This window comes from Rana temporaria, chromosome 3, assembly GCF_905171775.1.
Source record: "Rana temporaria chromosome 3, aRanTem1.1, whole genome shotgun sequence".
NCBI classification, from domain to species: Eukaryota; Metazoa; Chordata; class Amphibia; order Anura; family Ranidae; genus Rana; species Rana temporaria.
In genome coordinates, this window is record NC_053491.1 from 478,877,122 (window position 1) to 478,901,280 (window position 24,159).

General features: G+C 43.9%; 3 protein-coding genes across 3 annotated transcripts; all 3 read left to right on the forward strand.

Moving 5' to 3' along the window:
* The first annotated feature begins 204 nt into the window (after positions 1-204).
* On the forward strand, positions 205-1,435 carry LOC120930776 (olfactory receptor 1020-like). Its single transcript, XM_040341947.1, has one exon. It carries the CDS (start codon positions 205-207, stop codon positions 1,144-1,146), a length of 942 nt encoding a protein of 313 aa, XP_040197881.1. The 3' UTR covers positions 1,147-1,435.
* A 3,191-nt stretch (positions 1,436-4,626) lies between these two features.
* LOC120930777 (olfactory receptor 1020-like) lies at positions 4,627-5,541 on the forward strand. The gene has a single exon (XM_040341948.1). It carries the CDS (start codon positions 4,627-4,629, stop codon positions 5,539-5,541), a length of 915 nt encoding a protein of 304 aa, XP_040197882.1.
* Positions 5,542-22,969: 17,428 nt separating this feature from the next.
* Positions 22,970-24,159, forward strand: LOC120930778 (olfactory receptor 1020-like). The gene has a single exon (XM_040341949.1). It carries the CDS (start codon positions 22,970-22,972, stop codon positions 23,909-23,911), a length of 942 nt encoding a protein of 313 aa, XP_040197883.1. The 3' UTR covers positions 23,912-24,159.

Consider the following 24,159-nt stretch of genomic DNA (forward strand, 5'->3'; position numbering starts at 1 on the left):
TTGACGCAGCAGTTGATGACAGTGCCTCTTCATGCGCGTAGTACGTATAAGCACCGCAGTGCACTGATACGGGGCTGGCAGTCGGAAAGTAGTTAAAAAAATCTCAATGTTCTACTGTAGAACACCAGTTTGTATAATCTTGACATATACTATTTTCATAAACAAATGAGATGTTTATTTCAACTATTTCAGAACAAAAACATCATGGGTGTCAAGAACAAGACTCAAGTGACCGTGTTTGAATTTTCTGGTCTTACTGATGATAAATTGTTTGCCCAGTTCCTCTTTGTGCTCTTTTTAATGGTTTACATAGTGGCCTTGCTTGGAAACATTGGGATGATGGCAATGGTACATATTTTACCCAGCCTCCACACTCCAATGTACTACTTACTGAGATATCTGTCTATGGTGGACCTCTTTTACTCTTCAGTAGTTACTCCTAAAATGTTGTCTGACCTCCTTTCCGAGAGAAAATTAATCACAATTATAGGTTGCACTCTTCAATTCTACTTCTTTTGTGCACTGGCAGGCACAGAGATCTTGGTCCTCTCGGTCATGGCGTATGACCGATATGTTGCTATATGCCACCCTCTCCACTACGTCTCAGTTATGACTAATGGGAAATGTCTTCGTCTTGTGATTCTCTCATTCTTTATTGCCTTTGTGCAGTCAGTTGCACAGACCAGCAGTCTATTCAGTCTTGAATTCTGTGACTCTAACCTTATAGACCACTTCTACTGTGACATCCCTCCACTGGCCAGGCTGTCCTGTTCCAAAATCCACATCTGCACCATCGTCACCCTTTTCTTTGGGGGTTCTTGTTGCTTATGTTCAATGACAATCATCCTGGTCTCCTACATCTTCATCATGAATTCTGTCTTACGGATAAACTCTGCGGCTGGCAGGAGGAAAGCATTTAGCACCTGCTCCTCACATCTGATGTGTTCTACCATCTTCTATGTTGCAGTTGTCTGTGCTTACTTTCATCCATCCTCCAGTACCCTCAAAACACAGGAAAAGGTATCCTCTGTATTCTACACGGTGGTGACTCCAATGGTAAATCCTCTTATCTACAGCCTGAGGAACCAAGAGGTGAAAAAGGCCATCATAAGACTGCTTCAAAAGCGTTCCCATTCACATATGTGATATCATGATACCTATCCAACTTAAACATACATAGTTCAAAAGATGGTTGATGATAACCTGTGTGGAAAGAGATATAGAAGTAGTCATTGTTGAGTTTTCCTACTTGTCATGGTAATCCAGTTTACTTTAAACTGAGCTCCCAGTCTCTCTCACTAGACTTGCTGATCCATTGCCACTGGATCCCCTAAACTCTTCCAATCTTTTCACACAATATCTTCCTTAAGCGTCACTCCCGCGTCCCTGCTGGGTCCCTAGCTTGGCACTCACAGATACTCTTCAGGCATCACCCCACTGGCCTGCTCGGTCCCTGGCTAGACACACAAGGCTGCTCTGCAAGCGTCACCTCCACTGGCTGGGTCCCTGGCTTGGCACCTGCTGAAGTTTCCCAATTCTTCTCTTCCCCGGTTGGTCCCCGGTTGGTGAGAACACTGCTCTTGTACTTGCTTCAGCTACTCACTGTGGTCGGTCCCTAGTAATAAGGTGGATGGTCCCTTAGTAGTGACATCTTCCCCTCTACCTCCGACCATGACAGGTTCTCAAGCCGGCAGAACCTCAATTCTGGTTGGACTGCAAGCCGCAGTCCCAACCCTACGCTGCTCTCTAGCTTCTGGATAGGCCCTCAGACAGCCTAGCAGCCAGATGTCCATGGGATAGGTCTTAGATTTATGGCCTACCAGCCTGGGGCAGTACAACACATGTCCACCCAGAAAGCCAGCCAGGTGTCCGGGAACCTACAGTAAGGGAACTGGAAATGTTGGTCAGCATCCCCGTGTTAAAACTGAATTTGAACTGTAGAGTGCTGCCTATGTCAGGTGCAAATAGGTTCAGGGCCGCTGTTAGAAATCACAGGGCCCCATACAGCCTACCCGACGGGGCCCCCTTTAACCTAGCCCTTGACCCCACCACAGGCTCCTCCCCTGATCCAACCTCTTCAGATTTGTCATCTTTTACATATGCACGCATACTGTGTCCCAGGAACTGGATGTTGCTGCTCACATCCTTAATGGGACCACTGATGGCACGGGAGAGCCCAGTAAAGGTGATGGCAGGACGGTGGTGGAACCCCCCTCCACTGCCTGTAAAAATAATCCAGGGGCTTCTTAGCCACTAGGATTACTTTTACTTTGTGCAGACTTGGTGGGGCTAAAAAATTATATCTTGATCATTGCTGCAGCGATGACCAAGATATCAACTTTCCAATACAGCAATGTACCAGCATGTTGCTGGACAGGAAGCGGTTAAGGAGGGTGGTTGGGATGCACATGTTTACTGCCCCCCAAACGCAAATGTAAAGTAACATCTCACTGTGTCTTATGATTGTCAGCATTATGAAAATTGCACAGTCAGCATGTGCTCTGTCACAGATCTGTCACAGTGTCATATGGCTTTTGGATGCTGACTTTGTTAACTTATGGCTATACTGTGTGTTACAAATTTTAACCCAGTACAGACATAACAAAGTCAGCATCCAACAACAATATGACACACTGTGATAGATCCATTAAAGAACACATGCTGACAGTGCTGCCTGCATATCATAATGCTGATAATCATGACCTGCTATGCTGTGTGACAGTGATGATTCTATCCTCTGTGCTCCACTCACTGTGTGCAGTGCAGGTGCAGCCACGCTATCCTCCAGGTTCTTGCTCCCTCTCATCCACTGAGCTGCCTGTCGCCTCACCTCAGTCTTGGCAGTCGGCACCTGAAAATGGGAGGCGGAGCTAAGCAGAGCCTCGTAATATCTCTCCGCCAGGGAAGGCAGTGGACAGTGGCAGCCATGTCTTATTAACCAGCAGAGCAATGTGCCGTGCCGTGCGGCTTTACATACATGGGCCCGAAAAAGGAGAAATAGTCCAACCGCTGTGCTCACCTCCTGGGCCCCTCTGTAGACCAGATGGGGCCCAGGAAAATGTAATTAAAGCCCCCCTTCAATAAGCAAGTTGTAGCGGGGGGTATGCTTTTGAAATCTCTCTATTTTAATATTCATAGATTAACTGTAAAGTTCCCCGGGCCCCCCTGTGGAGCTGATGGAGAGCGGGCCTGGTAAAACAGGACTGGCTGTACTCCCCTATCAGCAGCCCTGAAGAGGTATATTGGTGTTTTGGAAATATTTGTGCATGCTTTTCCTGCTACAGTAAAACATTACAAAGGATAAACGTGTGGACATTATTTTATTTCTGGAGGTGGGTCTCGGGTTGGGAGAATGTGAGCAACCGAGATGGTGAAGTTTCTCCAAACTACAGGTGTACAGTGTCAAATCTCAATCTTACAATCTAGGAGGGAGGGTCAAGTGATACAAAAGGTAATAGCTATGGAGGGTGATCTGATGGAGAAAGTAAAAGTACAGTTGTTAGGTGGGGGCCCTCGACTGGTTACCAAGTTGCTTAAGTGGCCCTCGCTCTACAAAAGGTTGGGCACCCCTGGTCTAGGGTCATCCTATGTCCACTAGGGGCATAGGATGACTGAGAAAGGATATCTTGAATTACATAAGATGGGACAGTAATGATAATTCACAATGTATTGCAGGATATCTTGAAATATTACAGGTGGTTAATTCTGAACACAACCGGACAATAATAGTGTGATTCATTCAATGTGGGGACACATACTGTTAAGATGTTAATTTATGTTAATCACCTCCAGCTACCTGGCTGTAGTGATAAAGCTTGCTGTGATTGCATTCTATTGTCTATTGTGTTAATTAAGTCTGGCTCCTAAGATATTTCATTGTGCTATGCTAATTGACACTGTATTGTGTGAAAGTCTATTGATGATAATATGTGATGTGAATTAGCACAATCTAAAGGTCAGATGTCCGACTTATGTTTACTAAAGGAATGTGGATTGTATAGAACAGTGTTTCCCAACTCCAGTCCTCAAGGCACACCAACAGGTCATGTTTTCAGGCTTTCCATTATTTTGCACAGGTGATTTGATCAGTTTCACTGCCTTAGTAATTACCACAGCCGTTTCATCTGAGGGAAATCCTGAAAACATGACCTGTTGGTGTGCCTTGAGGACTGGAGTTGGGAAACACTGGTATAGAAGGTGAGAAAAGCTTATCGCGGAGTCACAATGTCTGGGTAAATGATAATAATTAACTCATGTAAATTCGGTGCCAGAAAGTCTGACTAAAAATGTGTATTGAGTTCCTTGTGTAATGTTGTGGTTGGAGATGATTCATTGTTCACTTGGTTACTGACTGTATAAAAAGAGCCTGAGTTTGTCATTAAAATCTATTCGTTTGGAACCAGAGAACAGAGCTGTGTGTGTCTCGTTTTCTGGGGGAAATCCAATAGGTCCTGTCTGCTGGATTGTGGAGTGTCGGAAGCTGTCGTGGGTTGGTGGAATGGAATATCGTAACGGCGTTAACCCCTGACCGTTACAGGTTTTATTTTAAAAAAAATCAAGAGATGTTTAATTCCATCATTACATAAAGAAATGTCATTGGGTCATCAAAACAGGACACAAGTGACCATGTTTGAGTTTTCTGGACTATCCGATGATAAAAAACTTAGCAAATTTCTCTTCATTTTCTTTTTATTGGTGTACATGATGACCATTGTGGGAAACTTGGCTATAATAGCCCTTGTCTATGCCTTCTCCAGCCTTCACACCCCAATGTACTTCTTCCTGAGTAGCCTCTCTTTAGTAGACATTTTTTACTCCTCAGTTATTACTCCAAATATGTTGATTAACTTCCTTTCCACTAAGAAGTCCATTTCATTTGTTGGTTGCGCCCTTCAGCTTTATTTATTTTGTGCATTCGCAAGCACTGAGACCCTTCTCCTCTCTACCATGTCGTATGACCGTTATGTGGCTATCTGCCACCCTCTCCATTACGCACTAATAATAACCAAGAAGAAATGTTTTTGTTTGGTACTTTATTCTTCCTTAATTTGTTTCTTGCAGTCAATTGCACATACCAGTTGTGTGTTTAGTCTTCCATTCTGTGGATCAAACCTTATTGACCATTTCTACTGTGACATCCCACCACTGTTGACACTATCCTGCTCCAGCACTTTCCATTGCTATCTGGTAACTGGCACCCTTGTAATAGCCTATGGAGTATATACATTCGTGTCAATCTTCCTGTCATACACTTTTATATTTCTTTCAATTTTTAAGATAAAATCCACTAAGGGCAGACAGAAGGCCTTCAGTACATGCTCCTCACATATTATTACTGTCTCCATTTTCTTCACAGCTGTTTTCTTCACCTATCTTCATCCTCATTCAGGGGTCTTAAAAATACAAGACAAAGTGACCTCTGTCTTCTTTACAGTAGTTACTCCAATGCTAAATCCGCTTATCTACAGCCTAAGGAACCAAGAGGTGAAGAAATTCCTTGCCCAAGCAAAGCAAAAAATCATGCTTAGATTTATAGTATAGCATAGAATAGCAGAGAATTATGCTTTCTAAAATTCCTGCATTTATTGCTGTAAACTATATCTTTATAAACAACAAGTATCAGAACATATTGTTTTTGCAGTTTAAAACCATTTTGACAACTGTCATTTGGTCAAATTAGACCTCACCCACTCTCTGCCTAACTGACGATTAACCACTTCCAGACCTTAGGTGTTTTTCAGATTCGGTGTTTGCAAGACTAAAACAGTTTTTTCTGCTAGAAAATTACTTAAAACCCCCAAACATTATATATTTTTTTTCTAACACCCTAGAGAATAAAATAGTGGTCATTGCAATACTTTTTGTCACACCGTATTTGCGCAGCGGTCTTACAAGCGCACTTTTTTTGGAAAAAATTCACTTTTTTGAATTAAAAAATATGACAACAATAAATTTGGCCCAATTTTTTTATATATTTTGAAAGATAATGTTACGCCGAGTAAAATGATGCCCAACATGTCACGCTTAAAAATTGCGCCCGCTCGTGGTATGGCGTCAAACTTTTACCCTTAAAAATCTCGATAGGCGATGTTTAAAAAATTCTAGAGATTGCATTTTTTGAGCTACAGAGTAGCTCTAGGGCTATAATTATTGCTCTCGCTCTAACGATCGTGGCGATACCTCACTTGTGTGATTTGAACACCGTTTTCATATGCGGGCGCTACTCGCATATGCGTTTGCTTCTGCACGCGAGCTCGTCGGGACGGGGCGCTTTAAAAAAAAAAAAATGTTGTTTTCTTATTTATTTTTATTTATTTTATTATTTTTTACACTGAAAAAAAAATAATAATAATTTTATCACTTTTATTCCTATTACAAGGCATGTAAACATCCCTTGTAATAGAAAAAAGCATGACAGATCCTCTTAAATATGAGATCTGGGGTCAAAAAGACCTCAGATCTCATATTTGGGCTTAAGTGCAAAAAATAAAAAAATAAAAAAAAATGTCATTTTTTCAAATGACCAAAAAAAAAAATTGTCTCTTTAAGAGGCTGGGCGGGACTGACGTTTTGACGTCACTTCCGCCCAGCCGAGCTATGGGGACGGGCGAAGGAGATTTTTCCTTCAGTCTCGTCTCCGCTCACCAGCCGACAGCAACCGATCGCCTCCGCCGCTACCGACGGCTCCGGTAAGCGGCGGAGGGCGCGGGAGAGCGGCGGGAGGGGGGGGCCCCTCTCCCACCACCGATAACGGCGATCTCGCGGTGAATCCGCCGCGGAGACCGCCATTATCGGATTCCAGACCGCGCACACTAAAAATGGATACCTCGGTTGTGACAGCAGCTGCTGCCGTTACCGAGATATGTATCTTTAAAAATAGGACGTACATCGTCGTGCGCAGGTCTGGAAGTGGTTAAGGCAGGGGCGGACTGGGCCAGGGGACAAGGATGCGTTTTCCCCCTGGGCTGCTCTGATATGCTCTGCAAAGGCTGCCTTGTCGCCAGCTCAGGACCGCACATGTGCAGTATTTGAGCTGGCCGAGTGCAGCAGCTATATCCAGCACTGTGAGCAGCGATGTCTTCTCTGTTTCACAGCCGACAGTCTGTGTTACAGAGCCCAGCCCCTCCCTCCTCCACACGATTGGCTGGAAGAGGCTGCTCTCTCTTTCCCCGCCCAAACTATGGCCAGCCTGTGTGCTGACTGGGAAGAAGATGTGTGGGCGGGAAGTTCAATCTGAGCAGTCGGCTTAGGCTCGAATGCAGTGAGTCAAATGGGACCATACAAGTAAAGTAAAGTGAGCCTCTCCACCCTCCCCCTCTCTGCAGCTAAAACTTTTTTTTTTTCTAGCGGCCTGTGAAAGACACTACCCAGGTGCAGGGCCGTTTGAAGGAATTTGGGGGCCCCAAGCAAAATGGACATGGAGACCCCCAAACCCCAGAAACCCCCCCGCCGCACGCAAAGCCTACAGGTACCACAGCATAGCGATACAGTTTACGCTCACCCACACGTTATATAAATAAAAAATGTTTACAGTGCAAATACTGCTGTTGCATATAATGTGCCGCAGCAAACGCGTGTAGCTGAATTGCGAGTGTTCTGCATGGAATGCAGGGGTCAGATATGTCCTGGGGAGAGGGCTAGTGCTAGAGAGGGGAGAGATAGATATGTGCTGGGGGCAGAGGCGGTCGGTGCTCAAATTTGTTTGGGGGGCGCAAACTGATTCTAAAAAAAAGAAACATCAAATGCAGTCAGTGTGCCCCATCAAATGCAGCCACCGTGCCCCATCATATGCAGCCACCGTGCCCCATCATATGCAGCCACCGTGCCCCATCATATGCAGCCACCGTGCCCCATCAAATGCAGTCACCGTGCCCCATCATATGCAGTCACCGTGCCCCATCATATGCAGCCACCGTGCCCCATCATATGCAGCCACCGTGCCCCATCAAATGCAGTCACCGTGCCCCATCATATGCAGTCACCGTGCCCCATCATATGCAGCCACCGTGCCCCATCAAATGCAGTCACCGTGCCCCATCATATGCAGCCACCGTGCCCCATCAAATGCAGTCACCGTGCCCCATCATATGCAGTCACCGTGCCCCATCAAATGCAGCCACCGTGCCCCATCAAATGCAGTCACCGTGCCCCATCATATGCAGCCACCGTGCCCCATCAAATGCAGTCACCGTGCCCCATCAAATGCAGCCACCGTGCCCCATCATATGCAGCCACCGTGCCCCATCATATGCAGCCACCGTGCCCCATCATATGCAGCCACCGTGCCCCATCAAATGCAGTCACTGTGCCCCATCATATGCAGCCACCGTGCCCCATCATATGCAGCCACCGTGCCCATCATATGCAGCCACCGTGCCCCATAATATGCAGCCACTGTGTCCATCATATACAACCTCTGTACCCACATGTGCTTGGGGTGTCAGATATGTGCTGGGGGGGAGCCTTGTGAGAGAAAAGATACAGTACAAGGGGGATGGGTAGGATATGTGCTGGAGGGGTGTTTTGGGAAGGAAGAGGGGTTGTCAAATTTAAAATCTAATTCACACTTCTAGCATTGCCTCCCAGCACATGTCCTCCTAACCTAACCCCTTGATCACTCAAATGACATCTACCTTGTCCTCCTTTCCAGACAGACACTCTCCCCCCTCCCTCCTCCATCTACAGTACAGAGCATAATAAAAACTTAGAGCAGACCTGATCAGAGCGTCCCATCTCCCCCTCCTCCTCCTCCTTCTTCTCGTGTGTGTGTTTACAGAAAGGAGGAGGGGAGGAGCATTGATACACTCACTGCTCTGCTCAACTAACCAGAGGGGGAGACTCGTCTCTGCCGGGAAAAAAATAAATAAATAAATGTTAAAGTAACAGACATCGCTGCCACTGTAAATCGCTGGGATTAAATATCCGGCCTGCCACACACAGCCCAGTCCGCCCCTGCTTCTCTCCCCTCAAACGAAAGCCCCCATTCCCGCAGTGGAACAAACAGGCACCTGCTTGGGGGCCCCTGGCCAGCTCGGGGCCCTAAGCAGTTGCCTGCTTTGCCTCTCTAGTTCCGACGGGCCTGCCCAGGTGTTATGATGTGGGCTCACGCTGGTATCCTGCAGTTTGTCTTCCTGCATGTTGCCCCCTATTCCCATAGAGGTTGCACATTTTTACTGCATGTTCTGAAAGTGCACAAAATGTCCTGAATGCTGCATCTTTGGTGCAATTCCAGAAAATGCAGCAAAAATCTGCAACCTGGGGGACTATGACTGTGGAAAACTGGCAGTACCCCAGTGTGAGCCCAAAAACTTGTATTCACTTGCAGCAGGCACTGCCACTCCACTGAAAAGTGACAGGCAGAGGAGGTGATATCATATTTCCTCCCTGCCTGTTTTAACCCCCTAAATGCCAATTCCTCCAGGTAATGGCATGGTTCACTTTTGAACTCCACCTTGTTTCCATTACTCTCAGTAGGTATTAGATGTGTTCTCACCTTATTGTTTGCACATCTAATACCTAAAGAGTTCTGGAAATAAGGTGGAGTAAAAAATGAATTTCTACACCCAAGTGGAGCATTTCTTTCTCAAGATTTGAGGGTATTATTAAACCCAAAGGCTGGTTGACCTAGGCCACCATAGACAGATTGAAATTCTGCTGGTTCAGCAGAAAGTTCAATCTATCTATGTGCAGAATGTGGTTGTACAGAATTCAATCTATCAATTGACTTCAGTACAACCAGCGTGTCTTTTTTTTTTTAGGCAATCACTGCTGGCTGCTATAGCTGCCAGCAGTGATCACTGTATTCTGATGGCTGGAAAACTTTCAACCCCACAGAGAGTGACCCCTTTGCACTGCCCCCACAGAGAGTGACCCATTTGCACTGCCCCCACAGAGAGTGACCCATTTGCACTGCCCCCACAGAGAGTGACCCCTTTGCACTGCCCCCACAGAGAGTGACCCCTTTGCACTGCCCCCACAGAGAGTGACCCCTTTGCACTGCCCCCACAGAGAGTGACCGCTTTGCACTGCCCCCACAGAGAGTGACCGCTTCGCACTGCGGGCAATGTGGAGCAGTCTCATTCTCTGTTCAGGCAGTGTCAAGCGGTCTTTCTCTCTGTGCAGGAAGTGTCAAGCGGTCTCTCTCTCTCTCTCTCTCTGTGCAGGAAGTGTCAAGCGGTCTCTCTCTCTCTCTCTGTGCAGGAAGTGTCAAGCGGTCTCTCTCTCTCTGTGCAGGAAGTGTCAAGCGGTCTCTCTCTCTCTCTCTCTCTCTCTCTGTGCAGGAAGTGTCAAGCGGTCTCTCTCTCTCTCTCTCTCTCTCTCTGTGCAGGAAGTGTCAAGCGGTCTCTCTCTCTCTCTCTCTCTGTGTGCAGGAAGTGTCAAGCGGTCTCTCTCTCTCTCTCTGTGCAGGCAGTGTCAAGCGGTCTCTCTCTCTCTCAGGGCAAGCAGTGTCAAATGGTCTCTCTCTTTCGGGGACAATATGGAGCAGTCTCCCCCTCTCTCTCTCTCTCTCTCTCTCTCTCTCTCTCTCTCGGGGGAATGTGGTGTAGATGGATGGTGAGCCAATTCGGTGGTTCAATGGGCCACGTGACTGGACTTGCCCCCCAGGCCTAAGGCTGCCAGCCCTCCCCTGGATTAAGGTAACCACCATAACCCCCTTCCCCAACTTATTAAACCAGCGTTTCTCAGCCATCATTCTGTGCAGGGCTCAAGTCCTGCAGGAACGCGTGGGAATGGAGTTCCTGCACTTTTTTCACAGCAGGAACTCAGTTACCTTTGCAGGACTAGAGCAGTCGAGAGCAGCCGAGCCCCCTGAGCCAATCCTTCACTAAGCGGCGATGCCCAGCTTGAGTCACTGTCAGGGGCAGGCAAACCTTAGTAATCCTTTATGTTACTGGCCGCTTCCTGTATATGGATTCATCAGGTAGTGTGTGGGTATTCCGTCACTTCCTCAATGCCACAGTGTCGCCTGGGAGCTTTTGTCATTGTTCCCAGGAGACATTGCGGTCTGCCGCGAGTTATCGTGGGATTTAGAAAGAACTTGCTTACAGTGGTACAGTGGATCGTATAATTTTTTTTGGTGGGGGAGTGGATCTTGAGTGGGGGTTCCCACACTTTTTTCCCCAGGACTTGACACCTGATTCTGTGGAACATTATTGTTCCTTAATGCCGCGTACACACCACCGTTTTTGGGTTGTAAAAAATAAAAATTTTAATGGTCTAGAAAAAACGACGTTTTTTTTCAACCCGATCGTTAAAACAGCCTTGCCTACACACGATCGTGAAAAAAAATGCTCTAGCAAAGCGTGGTGACGTACAACACGTACGACGGCACTATAAAGGGGAAGTTCCATTCGGATGGCGCGCCCGCTTGGGGCTGCTTTTGCTGATTTCGTGTTAGTAAAAGACGATTCACGCTTTTCAGTCTGTTACAGCGTGATGAATGTGCTTACTCCATTACGAACGCTAGTTTTACCAGAACGAGCACTCACATCTCATAACTTTTTCACGTTTTTTTCACGTCGTTAAAGGCCACACACGACCATTTTTAACAACGTTAAAAACGTTGTGAAAAATTAGAGCATGTTCTAAATTTTTAATGCCCATTTTTTACATCGTGAAAAATGCTCTGGAGCCCACACACGATCGTTTTAAATGACATGAAAAATGGTCGTGTGTACGCGGCATTAGAGCTGTGGTTCTCAACCTGGGGGTTGGGACGCTCTCGGGGGTCGAATGATGATTTGCCAGGGGTCACCAAATCCTGGTCTGTTCCTAAAGCCCACGCTGATCTCCCAGCCTTTTCGCAGCCGCTCAGTAGGGCAGTCCCCGAAGCCTGTGGCCGCCCAGCCAGGCTGTTCCTGGAGCCGCCCAGCCGGGCTGTTCCTGGAGCCTGTGGCCGCTCACTCAGCCTTTTTGCAGCCGCCATTCAGTTCACGGCATGGCTGGGGGACATAGACTAGAGGACAGCTGACTGGTGAGGAATGTGAAGTGGGAGGGGCTGGAGGAGACCCTATCTTCTGATTTCAGCATAGGTGTCACTGCTATGAGACACCACAAAGTCGGAGACACAGTGAGTAACACTACCTGAGATTAGAGTTGCCATTAAAAGTCCCCACTACAGTTCTCAGATCAGCAGATGACCTTGATCAAGAGCACCTAAGTTGGCTGATCAGAACTCCCCCCAGCATTGCCACTTATCCCAACTTACCGCCTCTAAAAATAGAGAAGGGAGAGGAAAAGAGAGGGAGGTACAAAGAAAAAAGGCGAGAAAGAATAAGAGAAGAAAAAACAAAAAAGACGGCTAGAGAGAGGGATGGAGAAAAATACAAACAAGAAATTAGCTTAGAGAGAGATAAAAGGGAAAGAAAGGAGAACAAAGAGAAACATCCTAAAATGTACCATAAGGGGTTTTAATACTGTACGAGTGGAGGGGACTCGGGGAGCGTTAAATGTCCGTGGGTTTGGGGCACAAATTACCTGTCTTGCCTAAAATAATTTTACTGTTAGGGGTCCCCAAAACTTGAGAAATTTTATCAAGGGGTCACGACGCTAGGAGAGTTAAGAACCACTGCTTTAGAGATTGCTAATCCTTTGAACTGGGGGGGTTGAATCTTCTCCAGGAACCAGTGACCAGCAATGTCCATCTCCACTGACAACCAGTCTAATGCTCCATACACACAAGTGGAATTTCCGCCAGCAAAAGTCCAATGTGAGCTTTTGAACAGAAATTCCGACCGTGTGTATGCTCCATCAGACTTTTGCTGTCGGAATTTCCACCAGCAAAAGTTTGAGAGCAGGTTCTCAATTTATGTATGCAATTCCGACGGGAAAAAAAACATGCATGCTCGGAAACAATTTGATGCATGCTCGGAAGCATTGAACTTATTTTTCTCGCCTCATCGTAGTGTTGGACATCACCGCGTTCTTAACGCTCAAAAGTTTAGAGAACTTTTGTGTGACCGTGTGTCTGCAAGCGAATTGATCGGAATTCCGTCTGAAAAAACATCCAAGGCTTTTCCGACAGAAAAACCAATCGTGTTTATTAGAGTACCATCTACACTGACAACCAGTATAAGGGGACCATCTCCAGTGACGACCAGTCTAAGGGTACCATCTACACTGACAACCAGTGTAAGGGGACCATCTCCACTGACAACCAATATAAGGGGACTGTCTCCACTGACAACCAATATACGGGACTGTCGCCACTGACAACCAGTATAAAGGGGGTGTCTCCACTGACAACCAGTATAAAGGGGCTGTCTCCACTGACAACTAGTATAAAGGGGCTGTCTCCACTGACAACCAGTATAAGGGGACCATCTACACTGACAACCAGTGAAATGGGACCATCTCTACTGACAACCAGTCTAAGGATACCATCTACACTGACAACCAGTGTAAATGGACCATCTCCACTGACAACCAGTCTAAGGGTACCGTCTACACTGACAACCAGTGTAAGGGGACTGTCTCCACTGACAACCAGTGTAAGGGGACCATCTCCATTGACAGCCAATGTGAGGGGACCATGTTCACTAACAACCAGCATAAGAATAAACCATGGACAGCTAAGGATCAGGTTTTGCGCTACCAAGCATTCCGAATCACATATATGATATCATGATACCTATCCAACTTAAACATACCTAGTTCAGAAAAATGGTTGATGATAACGTGTGTGAAACTAGATATAGAAGTAGTCATTGTTAAACTTTCCTACCTATCATGGTAGTCCAGTTTATTCTCAGATAATTCAAGATTTGGCTACATGGAAAATACTATAGTCATCTTAAAATGTCAAAGAGTCACTGATCCCCAACAAGCATACAGGGGTACGTAGTCTTGACTTCATTGGCTGCAAACCTCTTATGAGTGAGTGGCTCACAATTGAAAAAAATATTGAAAGAATAGGGAATGATTGAAACTCATGTAAGGTTTTGTGTGTGTGTGTCCCATTACGGAGATCACTTCTTAATTTATGTCCAGGAAACACATCAGGAAGTAAAAAGAAATTGCTTTAAATCCCCACACTTCCTGTTCTAAAAAAAATTATGGACAATGGTCACCAAGACAAAAATGTAAACAGGGGTTAGTACCCCTTTTAGGGAAATCTCTCCGCCAGGTGGAACTATATTAGCCCATTATAATTGGGGTTTAAAGGGCTTGAAGGCAGAGGTTGATGGGAAAAGCTGGCCTGCAGTACACCATTATGTGAAATTAATGAATTGGAGATGCGCACACGGGAATCCAGACACTACTGTATATATAGAGGTAAAGATACGGCTTCAGCCTAAACTCCTGGCTATGTTCCATTGACATTTTCGCCATGCCTACAGAGTTATGATTGAACCCCCTAGACGGGGCAAAACATATCAGATTCAGAGGAGCATAACCAGGAGGAGTTCAGGCTGAAGCCATTTGTTTACCTTTTCATATAGCAGCTGGGTTCCTGTGTACAATATCTCCACCTTCTGTTTTTCTAAAATACAAACTTTACTTACAATAAAGATCTAGCAATGAGTGCTTCTTTCTTTCTGTCCCATCACTTAGAAGAAAATTTGTTCCGGCAAGAGGGTTAAAAAAATAAGTGGCAGTGATGTTTCACAGCCTAGAAAAAATCATAAAAAAAGAGATCACAGCGGTACGCTCTGACATGTCTCATTTACTAGAGAGGGTGGAGGAAACGGAGAAGAGACAGGATTCACAGGCAGCAGCCATTAAAGAATTACTTCTGTTTTCCAATCTGTTTCTGCCAGTCTAAATGTGCTTACACTCTTTGTATAAGATGGAAGATTTAGAAAATAGGAATCCTAGAAATAATCTGTGCATTCAGGGGTTACCAGAGGCAACCAAAGATGGTGACCTAGAAGCAACAATTCACAGTATCCAGAACACTATCTTAGGTAAAACGGTAATTGATCCTCTGTGATTTGATCGTGTCCACCACCGAGCACTGTGCCCATGTAATATCTACGCGGATCAACCCAGAGATGTTATCTGCCGACTGCACTACTTTGAGAATAAAAATGCCATCATGATTAAATTACATGGCACTCCGAATATTGACTTTGACGGCACAGTCATTAACATTTTTCCTGATCTCTCTAAAGAAACGATGGAATGCAGCAGAGCTCTCAAACCACTTCTCGACCAACTGAGAGCTGACGGAGCCACATATAGATGGGCATTCCCCTCCTGTTTAATTGCCACCAAAAGTGGCCACACTTCAACTCTGAGGTTCCCAGGAGATCCCCCTTCTTTTTTCCATGAGATTGGAATGCCACTGGTGGAGCTTCCTGGTTGGCAGGATCTGATTCCGACATTTTCTGAACCCTTTGACACCATGTGGAGTAGAACCCCTTCTAAAAAGAACCGCACCACAACTCCAGGATCCTCTCAACAAAATGGGTGAGATGTTTTTCTATCATCACCACCTAAACTCTACCCTACTTGTATTTGGAGCAGCAGTTGTCATACCCACTAAAATTATGTGACCATTAATACATCGCTGCCAGCCACTCAATGTGGAGACTTCACTGGTCTCTGTTTACAGACACTTGCTACTGTTTCACTGTTATACTGTCTTACGTTATTTCGTTATCCACTGCCAGAGGTTATTTTTTCCAGTTACTTTGCTAACCACTATGGGCATGCATATGTATTTATGATTTTTTGTATTAAATGTATATACATTTTTAAAACAATTACTGTCTATATACACAAATTTTTCGATTCATTGCCTTTTAAAGTCCCGCTAGAGGGTCCTTGCTCTTGCGTTTTCTATGGTCATGCATCGATGGGGCCCAGAGCTCTCAGAACATGTTTTGTTTTTTCACTGTGCTCTAGGCCCCCCTCCTTTTGGGATTGGAGAGTGTGAGCGGCCCTTACGTTCTTTTTGTTGACCCCCTGTCATTCTTAAATTCAAAGCAATATATATACAACACCAATAAGGTACAAAAAAAAATATTATCCAAAATAATAAAAAACGAATATCAATACTGGGAATGCTTATTAAGCATTCCCACTAATAACTCAAATATACAATGACTAAAAAAAATGAATAAATAAATAGACAAATAAATACATTTACATAATCACACATAATAAGACACATAGGGGAAGATTTACTAAAACTGGAGAATGCAAAATCTGGTACAGCTCTGCACAGAAACCAATCAGCTTTCAGGTTTTATTGCCAAAGCTTAATTGAACAAGCTGAAGTTAGAAGCTGATTGGCTTAAAAAGTCCAACTGTACCAGATTGTGAGAAATTGTGAGTACATTTTTTTTACAATTGTGAGTACTCCAGTTTGATTAAATCAACCCCATATTATATCTCTCCAATAAATAACTTCAGAAACAAGTCCTCTTAACTCACATGTTTTCTACACATTGCCAAATGGACTATTTTTGTTTTAAAGAAAAATAAAATAAAATTTTAGTGAAGGTTTTACCTCCTTTATGACCAGGGAATTTTTTTGCTGTTCAGCACTGTGCTAATTCAACTGTCAATTTCTCGGTCATGCAACACTGTACCCAATTTTAATGTATTGGTTTCACACCATTTGAGTTTTCCTTTAGTGGTATTTAATTATTACTGGGTTTTTTTATTTGTTGCTATATAAATTTAAATATAAAGTCTGAACATTTTGGGGAAAAATACATTTTTTCTTAGTTTTCTGTTAAAAAATTGTGCAAACAATTAACCTTTCTTCATAAATTAAATGTATTCCGCTACATTTCTTTGGTAAAAATAACCCAAATCAGTGTATATTGTTTAGTCTGTGAAAGTCCTAGATCCTACAAACTATGGTATATATATTTAAAAATTGATCAATCCTGATGTACTGACGGCCTCTCTCATTTATTGAGGACCTAAAAGTAGACAGTCCAAGGTATTTAGTAAGAGGCATCGCAATTTTTTTCGATGTTGTAATTTTTTGTCACAATTTTTTGAATAATGAAATTAAATATAATTAGATTTTTTTTTCACAATTTCTTTTTCTACATACAGTCACCAGTGCCATACACTAGTGCAGTCGGTAAAGGTCAAGTTTATTTTGTTTGCTTTTTTAGGGTTTTTCCTATCTCTGTTTCTTCAGGGAGATTTAACTTCACTCCCTGTCCCAGAGACACAACAGAACAGTTCACACTTCCAAGTTGCATGAGGTCCAGTGTGAAGTTTCCACAGTCCGAGGTGATTTGGGGAGTCATGTCATCTGCTGGTGTTGGTCCACAGTGTTTTATCAAGTCCAAAGTCAGCATAGTCCTCCACCAGGAAATTCTAAGGCACTTTGTGCTTCCTTCTGCTGACCGGATTTACGGAGATGCTGATTACATTTTCCAGCAGGACTTGGCACCTGCCCACACTGCCAAAAGCGCCAATATCTGGTCACATGATCATGGTATCACTTTGTTTGATTGGCCAGCAAACTCACCTGACCTAAACCCCATAGAGAATCTGTGGGGTATTGTCAAGAGGAAGATGAGAGATCCCAGTCCCAACAATGCAGACGAGCTGAAGGCCGCTATCAAAGCAACCTGGGTTTCCATAATACTTCAGCAGTGCTACAGGCTGATCGCCTCCATGCCACGCCACATTGATGCCGTAAATCATGCAAAAGGAGCCCCAACCAAGTATTGAGTGCCTACTATACTCTACCTGGACATACTTTTCAGTAAGCCAACATTTCTGTATTAAAAATCCCTTTTTCATTGATCTTATGTAATATTCTCATTTTCTGAGATGAATTTTGGGGTTTCCCTAGCTGTAATCCATAATCATCAAAATGAAAAGAAAGAAATGTTTGAAATATGTCACTCTGTGTGTAACGCATCTACACTATCTCACCCCTCACATTTCTGTAAATTAGTGTGTAATTCAATGTAAAGTAGTGAGTAACAGTGTCAATTTTCAGTCCCCTCAAAATAACTCAACACACAGCCATTAATGTCTAAACCCCATGGCAACAAAAGTGAGTACACCCCTAAGTCAAAATGTCCAAATTGGGCCCAAAGTGTCAATATTTTGTGCGGCCACCATTATTTTCCAGCACTGCCTTAAATCCCTTGGAATGGAGTTCACCAGAGCTTCACAGGTTGCCACTGGAGTCCTCTTCCACTGCTCTATAATGACATCAGGGAGCTGGTGGATGTTACAGACCTTGCACTCCTCCACCTTCCATTTGAGGATGCCCAAAAGATGCTCAATAGGGTTTAGATCTGGAGACATGCTTGGCCAGTCCATCACCTTTACCCTCAGCTTCTTTAGCAAGGCAGTGGTTGTCTTGGAGGTCTGTTCCGGGTCGTTATCATGTTGGAATACTGCCCTGCAGCCCAGTGTCTGAAGGGAGGGGATCATGCTCTGCTTCAGTATGTCACAGTACATATTGGCATTCATGGTTCCCTCAATGATCTGTAGCTCCCCAGTGCTGGCAGCACTCATGCAGCCCCAGACCATGACACTCCCACCACCATGCTTGACTGTAGGCAAGACACACTTGTCTTTGTACTCCTCACCTGGTTGCCGCCACACATGCTTGCCACCATCTGAACCAAATAAGTTTATCCTGGTCTCATCAGACCACAGGACATGGTTCCAGTAATCCATGTTCTTAGTCTGTTTGTCTTCAGAAAACTGTTTGCGGCTTGTGCATCATCTTTAGAAGAGGCTTCCTTCTGGGACGACAGACTGACAGACTGACCCCCCACCCCTTCAACCTCTGCAGCAATACTGGCAGCACTCATACGTCTATTTCCCAAAGACAACCTCTGGATATGACGCTGAGCACGTGCACTTAACTTCTTTGGTCGACCATGAGAGGAACCTGTCCTGTTAAACCGTTGTATGGTCTTGGCCACCATGCTGCAGATCAGTTTCAGGGTCCTGGCAATCTTCTTTTAGCCTATACCATCTTTATGTAGAGCAACAATTCTTTTTTTCAGATTCTCAGAGAGTTCTTTGCCATGAGGTGCCATGTTGAACTTCCAGTGACCAGTATGAGAGAGTGAGAGCGATAACACCAAATTTAACACACCTCCTAATTCACACCTGAGACCTTGTAACACTGACAAGTCACATGACACCCCGGGGAGGGAAAATAGCTAATTGGGCCCGATTTGGACATTTTTACTTAGGTGTCTACTCACTTTTGTTGCCAGCAGTTTAAACATTAATGGTTGTGTGTTGAGTTATTTTGGGGGGACAGCAAATTTACACTGTTATACAACCTGTACACTCACTACACAACATTGTAGAAAAGTATAATTTCTTCAGTGTTGTCACACGAAAAGATAGAATAAAATATTTCCAAAAATGTGAGGGGTGTACTCACTTTTGTCAGATACTGTATATAAAATATATGAATTTCACTTTTTTTTATAGAATTACTGAAATAAATTACCTTTTTTATGATATTCTAATTTCATGAGATACACCTGTGTGTGTGTGTGTGTGTGTGTGTGTGTGTGTGTGTGTGTGTGTGTGTGTGTATATACAGTATATACAATGAGTATGACTTATAAAATATGTTTTTTCAGATAAACAGTATTACTTTTGTTTTGTTTTTTAGAGTTCCTGGTACTCATTCATTCTCTGTTCACAGCAAAAATATACACTCTGATTAGGGCCAGATTTGGACATTGGAGGGCTCGGGGGGGGCTTCAGGTTTGGGGGGCCCCTCATGCACAGAGTCAGTTTACATTCTCAATGACAGCCACACATTTTTAACCGCTTGACCTCCAAGAAAGTTTTACCAACTTCATGACCATACCATATATTTTTCTATATAGCACTGTGCTATTTTACCTGGTTATTGCTCAGTCATGCAACACGGTACACAAATTAAATTATATATTTTTTTTCCACACAAATAGAGCTTTGTTTTGGTGTTTTTTGATCACCACTTGGTTTTTTATTATTTGCTATACAGGGAGTGCAGAATTATTAGGCAAGTTGTATTTTTGAGGATTAATTGTATTATTGAACAACAACCATGTTCTCAATGAACCCAAAAAACTCATTAATATCAAAGCTGAATATTTTTGGAAGTAGTTTTTAGTTTGTTTTTAGTTTTAGCTATTTTAGGGGGATATCTGTGTGTGCAGGTGACTATTACTGTGCATGATTATTAGGCAACTTAACAAAAAAAAATATATACCCATTTCAATTATTTATTTTTACCAGTGAAACCAATATAACATCTCAACATTCACAAATATACATTTCTGACATTCAAAAACAAAACAAAAACAAATCAGTGACCAATATAGCCACCTTTCTTTGCATGGACACTCAAAAGCCTGCCATCCATGGATTCTGTCAGTGTTTTGATCTGTTCACCATCAACATTGCGTGCAGCAGCAACCACAGCCTCCCAGACACTGTTCAGAGAGGTGTACTGTTTTCCCTCCTTGTAAATCTCACATTTGATTATGGACCACAGGTTCTCAATGGGGTTCAGATCAGGTGAACAAGGAGGCCATGTCATTAGTTTTTCTTCTTTTATACCCTTTCTTGCCAGCCACGCTGTGGAGTACTTGGACGCGTGTGATGGAGCATTGTCCTGCATGAAAATCATGTTTTTCTTGAAGGATGCAGACTTCTTCCTGTACCACTGCTTGAAGAAGGTATCTTCCAGAAACTGGCAGTAGGACTGGGAGTTGAGCTTGACTCCATCCTCAACCCGAAAAGGCCCCACAAGCTCATCTTTGATGATACCAGCCCAAACCAGTACTCCACCTCCACCTTGCTGGCGTCTGAGTCGGACTGGAGCTCTCTGCCCTTTACCAATCCAGCCACGGGCCCATCCATCTGGCCCATCAAGACTCACTCTCATTTCATCAGTCCATAAAACCTTAGAAAAATCAGTCTTGAGATATTTCTTGGCCCAGTCTTGACGTTTCAGCTTGTGTGTCTTGTTCAGTGGTGGTCGTCTTTCAGCCTTTCTTACCTTGGCCATGTCTCTGAGTATTGCACACCTCGTGCTTTTGGGCACTCCAGTGATGTTGCAGCTCTGAAATATGGCCAAACTGGTGGCAAGTGGCATCTTGGCAGCTGCACGCTTGACTTTTCTCAGTTCATGGGCAGTTATTTTGCGCCTTGGTTTTTCCACACGCTTCTTGCGACCCTGTTGACTATTTTGAATGAAACGCTTGATTGTTCGATAATCACGCTTCAGAAGCTTTGCAATTTTAAGAGTGCTGCATCCCTCTGCAAGATATCTCACTATTTTTGACTTTTCTGAGCCTGTCAAGTCCTTCTTTTGACCCATTTTGCCAAAGGAAAGGAAGTTGACTAATAATTATGCACACCTGATATAGGGTGTTGATGTTATTAGACCACACACCTTCTCATTACAGAGATGCACATCACCTAATATGCTTAATTGGTAGTAGGCTTTCGAGCCTATACAGCTTGGAGTAAGACAACATGCATAAAGAGGATGATGTGGTCAAAATACTCATTTGCCTAATAATTCTGCACTCCCTGTATAAACAACAAAAATTTTTTTTTTTTTAAAAAACATTGTTTTTTTTTAGTTTCTGTTCTGTTTTTTTAGTTTATGATCTTTCTTCATAAATTCAGGTCAAAATTTATTCTGCTACATGCCTTGGTGAAAAATAACCCAAATGTATAATATTTTGTCTGTGTAAAAGTTATAGGGCCGGATTCAGATAGATTTCTCAATTTATCTGCTGGTGTAACGTGTCTGCGATACGGTACGCCGCCGTAACTTTGGGCGCAAGTTCCGTATGCAGAAAGAACATGCGCCCTTAGTTTTTCGTGAAAGAATCCCAGTGCACATGCTCGAAATTATGCCGTAAAGCCTTTCGACGTGAACGTAACTTACGCAAAGCCCTATTCGCGAACGACTTACGCAAACAACGTAAAATTTTCAAAACTCGGGGCGGGAACGATGTCCATACTTAACATTAGCTATGCCTCATATAGCAGGGGTAACTTTATGCCAGAAAAAGCCTAACGTAAACAACGTAAAAAAATGCACCGGCCGGACGTACGTTTCTGAATCGGCGTAAATACCTAACTAGCATATTCCTCGCGTAACTATACGGAAGCGCCACCTAGCGGCCAGCGTAAATATGCAGCCTAAGATACAACGGTGTAAGACAATTACGCCGGTCGGATCTTATACGACGGCCCGCACTCAGAGATACGACGGCGTATATGGAGAAACGTCGTCGTATCTCGTATCTGAATCCGACCCATAGAGTCTACAAACTATGATATATATATATATATATATATATATATATATATATATATATATTTGAGAATTGATCAATCCTGATCTTCTGACTGCCTATTCAATTTCTCAGGCCGGATTTACAACTATTGCAAACAGTCCAATTCGCAATAACAGGAGATTGTGACCGGCTCTCTATGGAGCCGGTTCACATATCTCCGATGGGGCTCTGGTGTGAATTTTCACAGGAGCCCTGTGCGTCTTTTGGTCCATTTCAGGTCCGAATTCAGCCCAAAATTTGGGCTGAAATCAGACCTGCATTGGCGAACCAGGACGCACAGGACCCCTTCTGGGAGCCACATCGGCATTAGGTGTGAACCCAGCCTTAAGGTCCTACAATGCCAGGACAGTACAAATACACCCCAAATGACCCATTTTCAAAAAGTAGACAGTCCAAGGTATTTAGTAAGAGGCATGGTGATTTTTTTGAAGTTCTTGTCACAGTTTTTGGGAAAAATAAAAAATCACATACAGCTCACAGTACCGAGCACTGCAATCCGCTATATCTGGTTGATGACAGTGCCTCTTCATGCGCGTAGTACGTATAAGCACCGCAGTGCACTGATACGGGGCTGGCAGTCGGAAAGTAGTTAAAAAAATCTCAATGTTCTACTGTAGAACACCAGTTTGTATAATCTTGACATATAATATTTTCATAAACAAATGAGATGTTTATTTCAACTATTTCAGAACAAAAACATCATGGGTGTCAAGAACAAGACTCAAGTGACCGTGTTTGAATTTTCTGGTCTCACTGATGATAAATTGTTTGCCCAGTTCCTCTTTGTGCTCTTTTTAATGGTTTACATAGTGGCCTTGCTTGGAAACATTGGGATGATGGCAATGGTACATATTTTACCCAGCCTCCACACTCCAATGTACTACTTACTGAGATATCTGTCTATGGTGGACCTCTTCTACTCTTCAGTAGTTACTCCTAAAATGTTGTCTGACCTCCTTTCCGAGAGAAAATTAATCACAATTATAGGTTGCACTCTTCAATTCTACTTCTTTTGTGCACTGGCAGGCACAGAGATCTTGGTCCTCTCGGTCATGGCGTATGACCGATATGTTGCTATATGCCACCCTCTCCACTACGTCTCAGTTATGACTAATGGGAAATGTCTTCGTCTTGTGATTCTCTCATTCTTTATTGCCTTTGTGCAGTCAGTTGCACAGACCAGCAGTCTATTTAGTCTTGAATTCTGTAACTCTAACCTTATAGACCACTTCTACTGTGACATCCCTCCACTGGCCAGGCTGTCCTGTTCCAAAATCCACATCTGCACCATCGTCACCCTTTTCTTTGGGGGTTCTTGTTGCTTATGTTCAATGACAATCATCCTGGTCTCCTACATCTTCATCATGAATTCTGTCTTACGGATAAACTCTGCGGCTGGCAGGAGGAAAGCATTTAGCACCTGCTCCTCACATCTGATGTGTTCTACCATCTTCTATGTTGCAGTTGTCTGTGCTTACTTTCATCCATCCTCCAGTACCCTCAAAACACAGGAAAAGGTATCCTCTGTATTCTACACGGTGGTGACTCCAATGGTAAATCCTCTTATCTACAGCCTGAGGAACCAAGAGGTGAAAAAGGCCATCATAAGACTGCTTCAAAAGCGTTCCCATTCACATATGTGATATCATGATACCTATCCAACTTAAACATACATAGTTCAAAAGATGGTTGATGATAACCTGTGTGGAAAGAGATATAGAAGTAGTCATTGTTGAGTTTTCCTACTTGTCATGGTAATCCAGTTTACTTTAAACTGAGCTCCCAGTCTCTCTCACTAGACTTGCTGATCCATTGCCACTGGATCCCCTAAACTCTTCCAATCTTTTCACACAATATCTTCCTTAAGCGTCACTCCCACGTCCCTGCTGGG

Bases quoted from the DNA above. Each gene is read 5' to 3' on its own strand.
- LOC120930776 (XM_040341947.1), top strand. From the start codon at position 205: ATGGGTGTCAAGAACAAGACTCAAGTGACCGTGTTTGAATTTTCTGGT.
- LOC120930778 (XM_040341949.1), top strand. From the start codon at position 22,970: ATGGGTGTCAAGAACAAGACTCAAGTGACCGTGTTTGAATTTTCTGGT.
- LOC120930777 (XM_040341948.1), top strand. From the start codon at position 4,627: ATGTTTGAGTTTTCTGGACTATCCGATGATAAAAAACTTAGCAAATTT.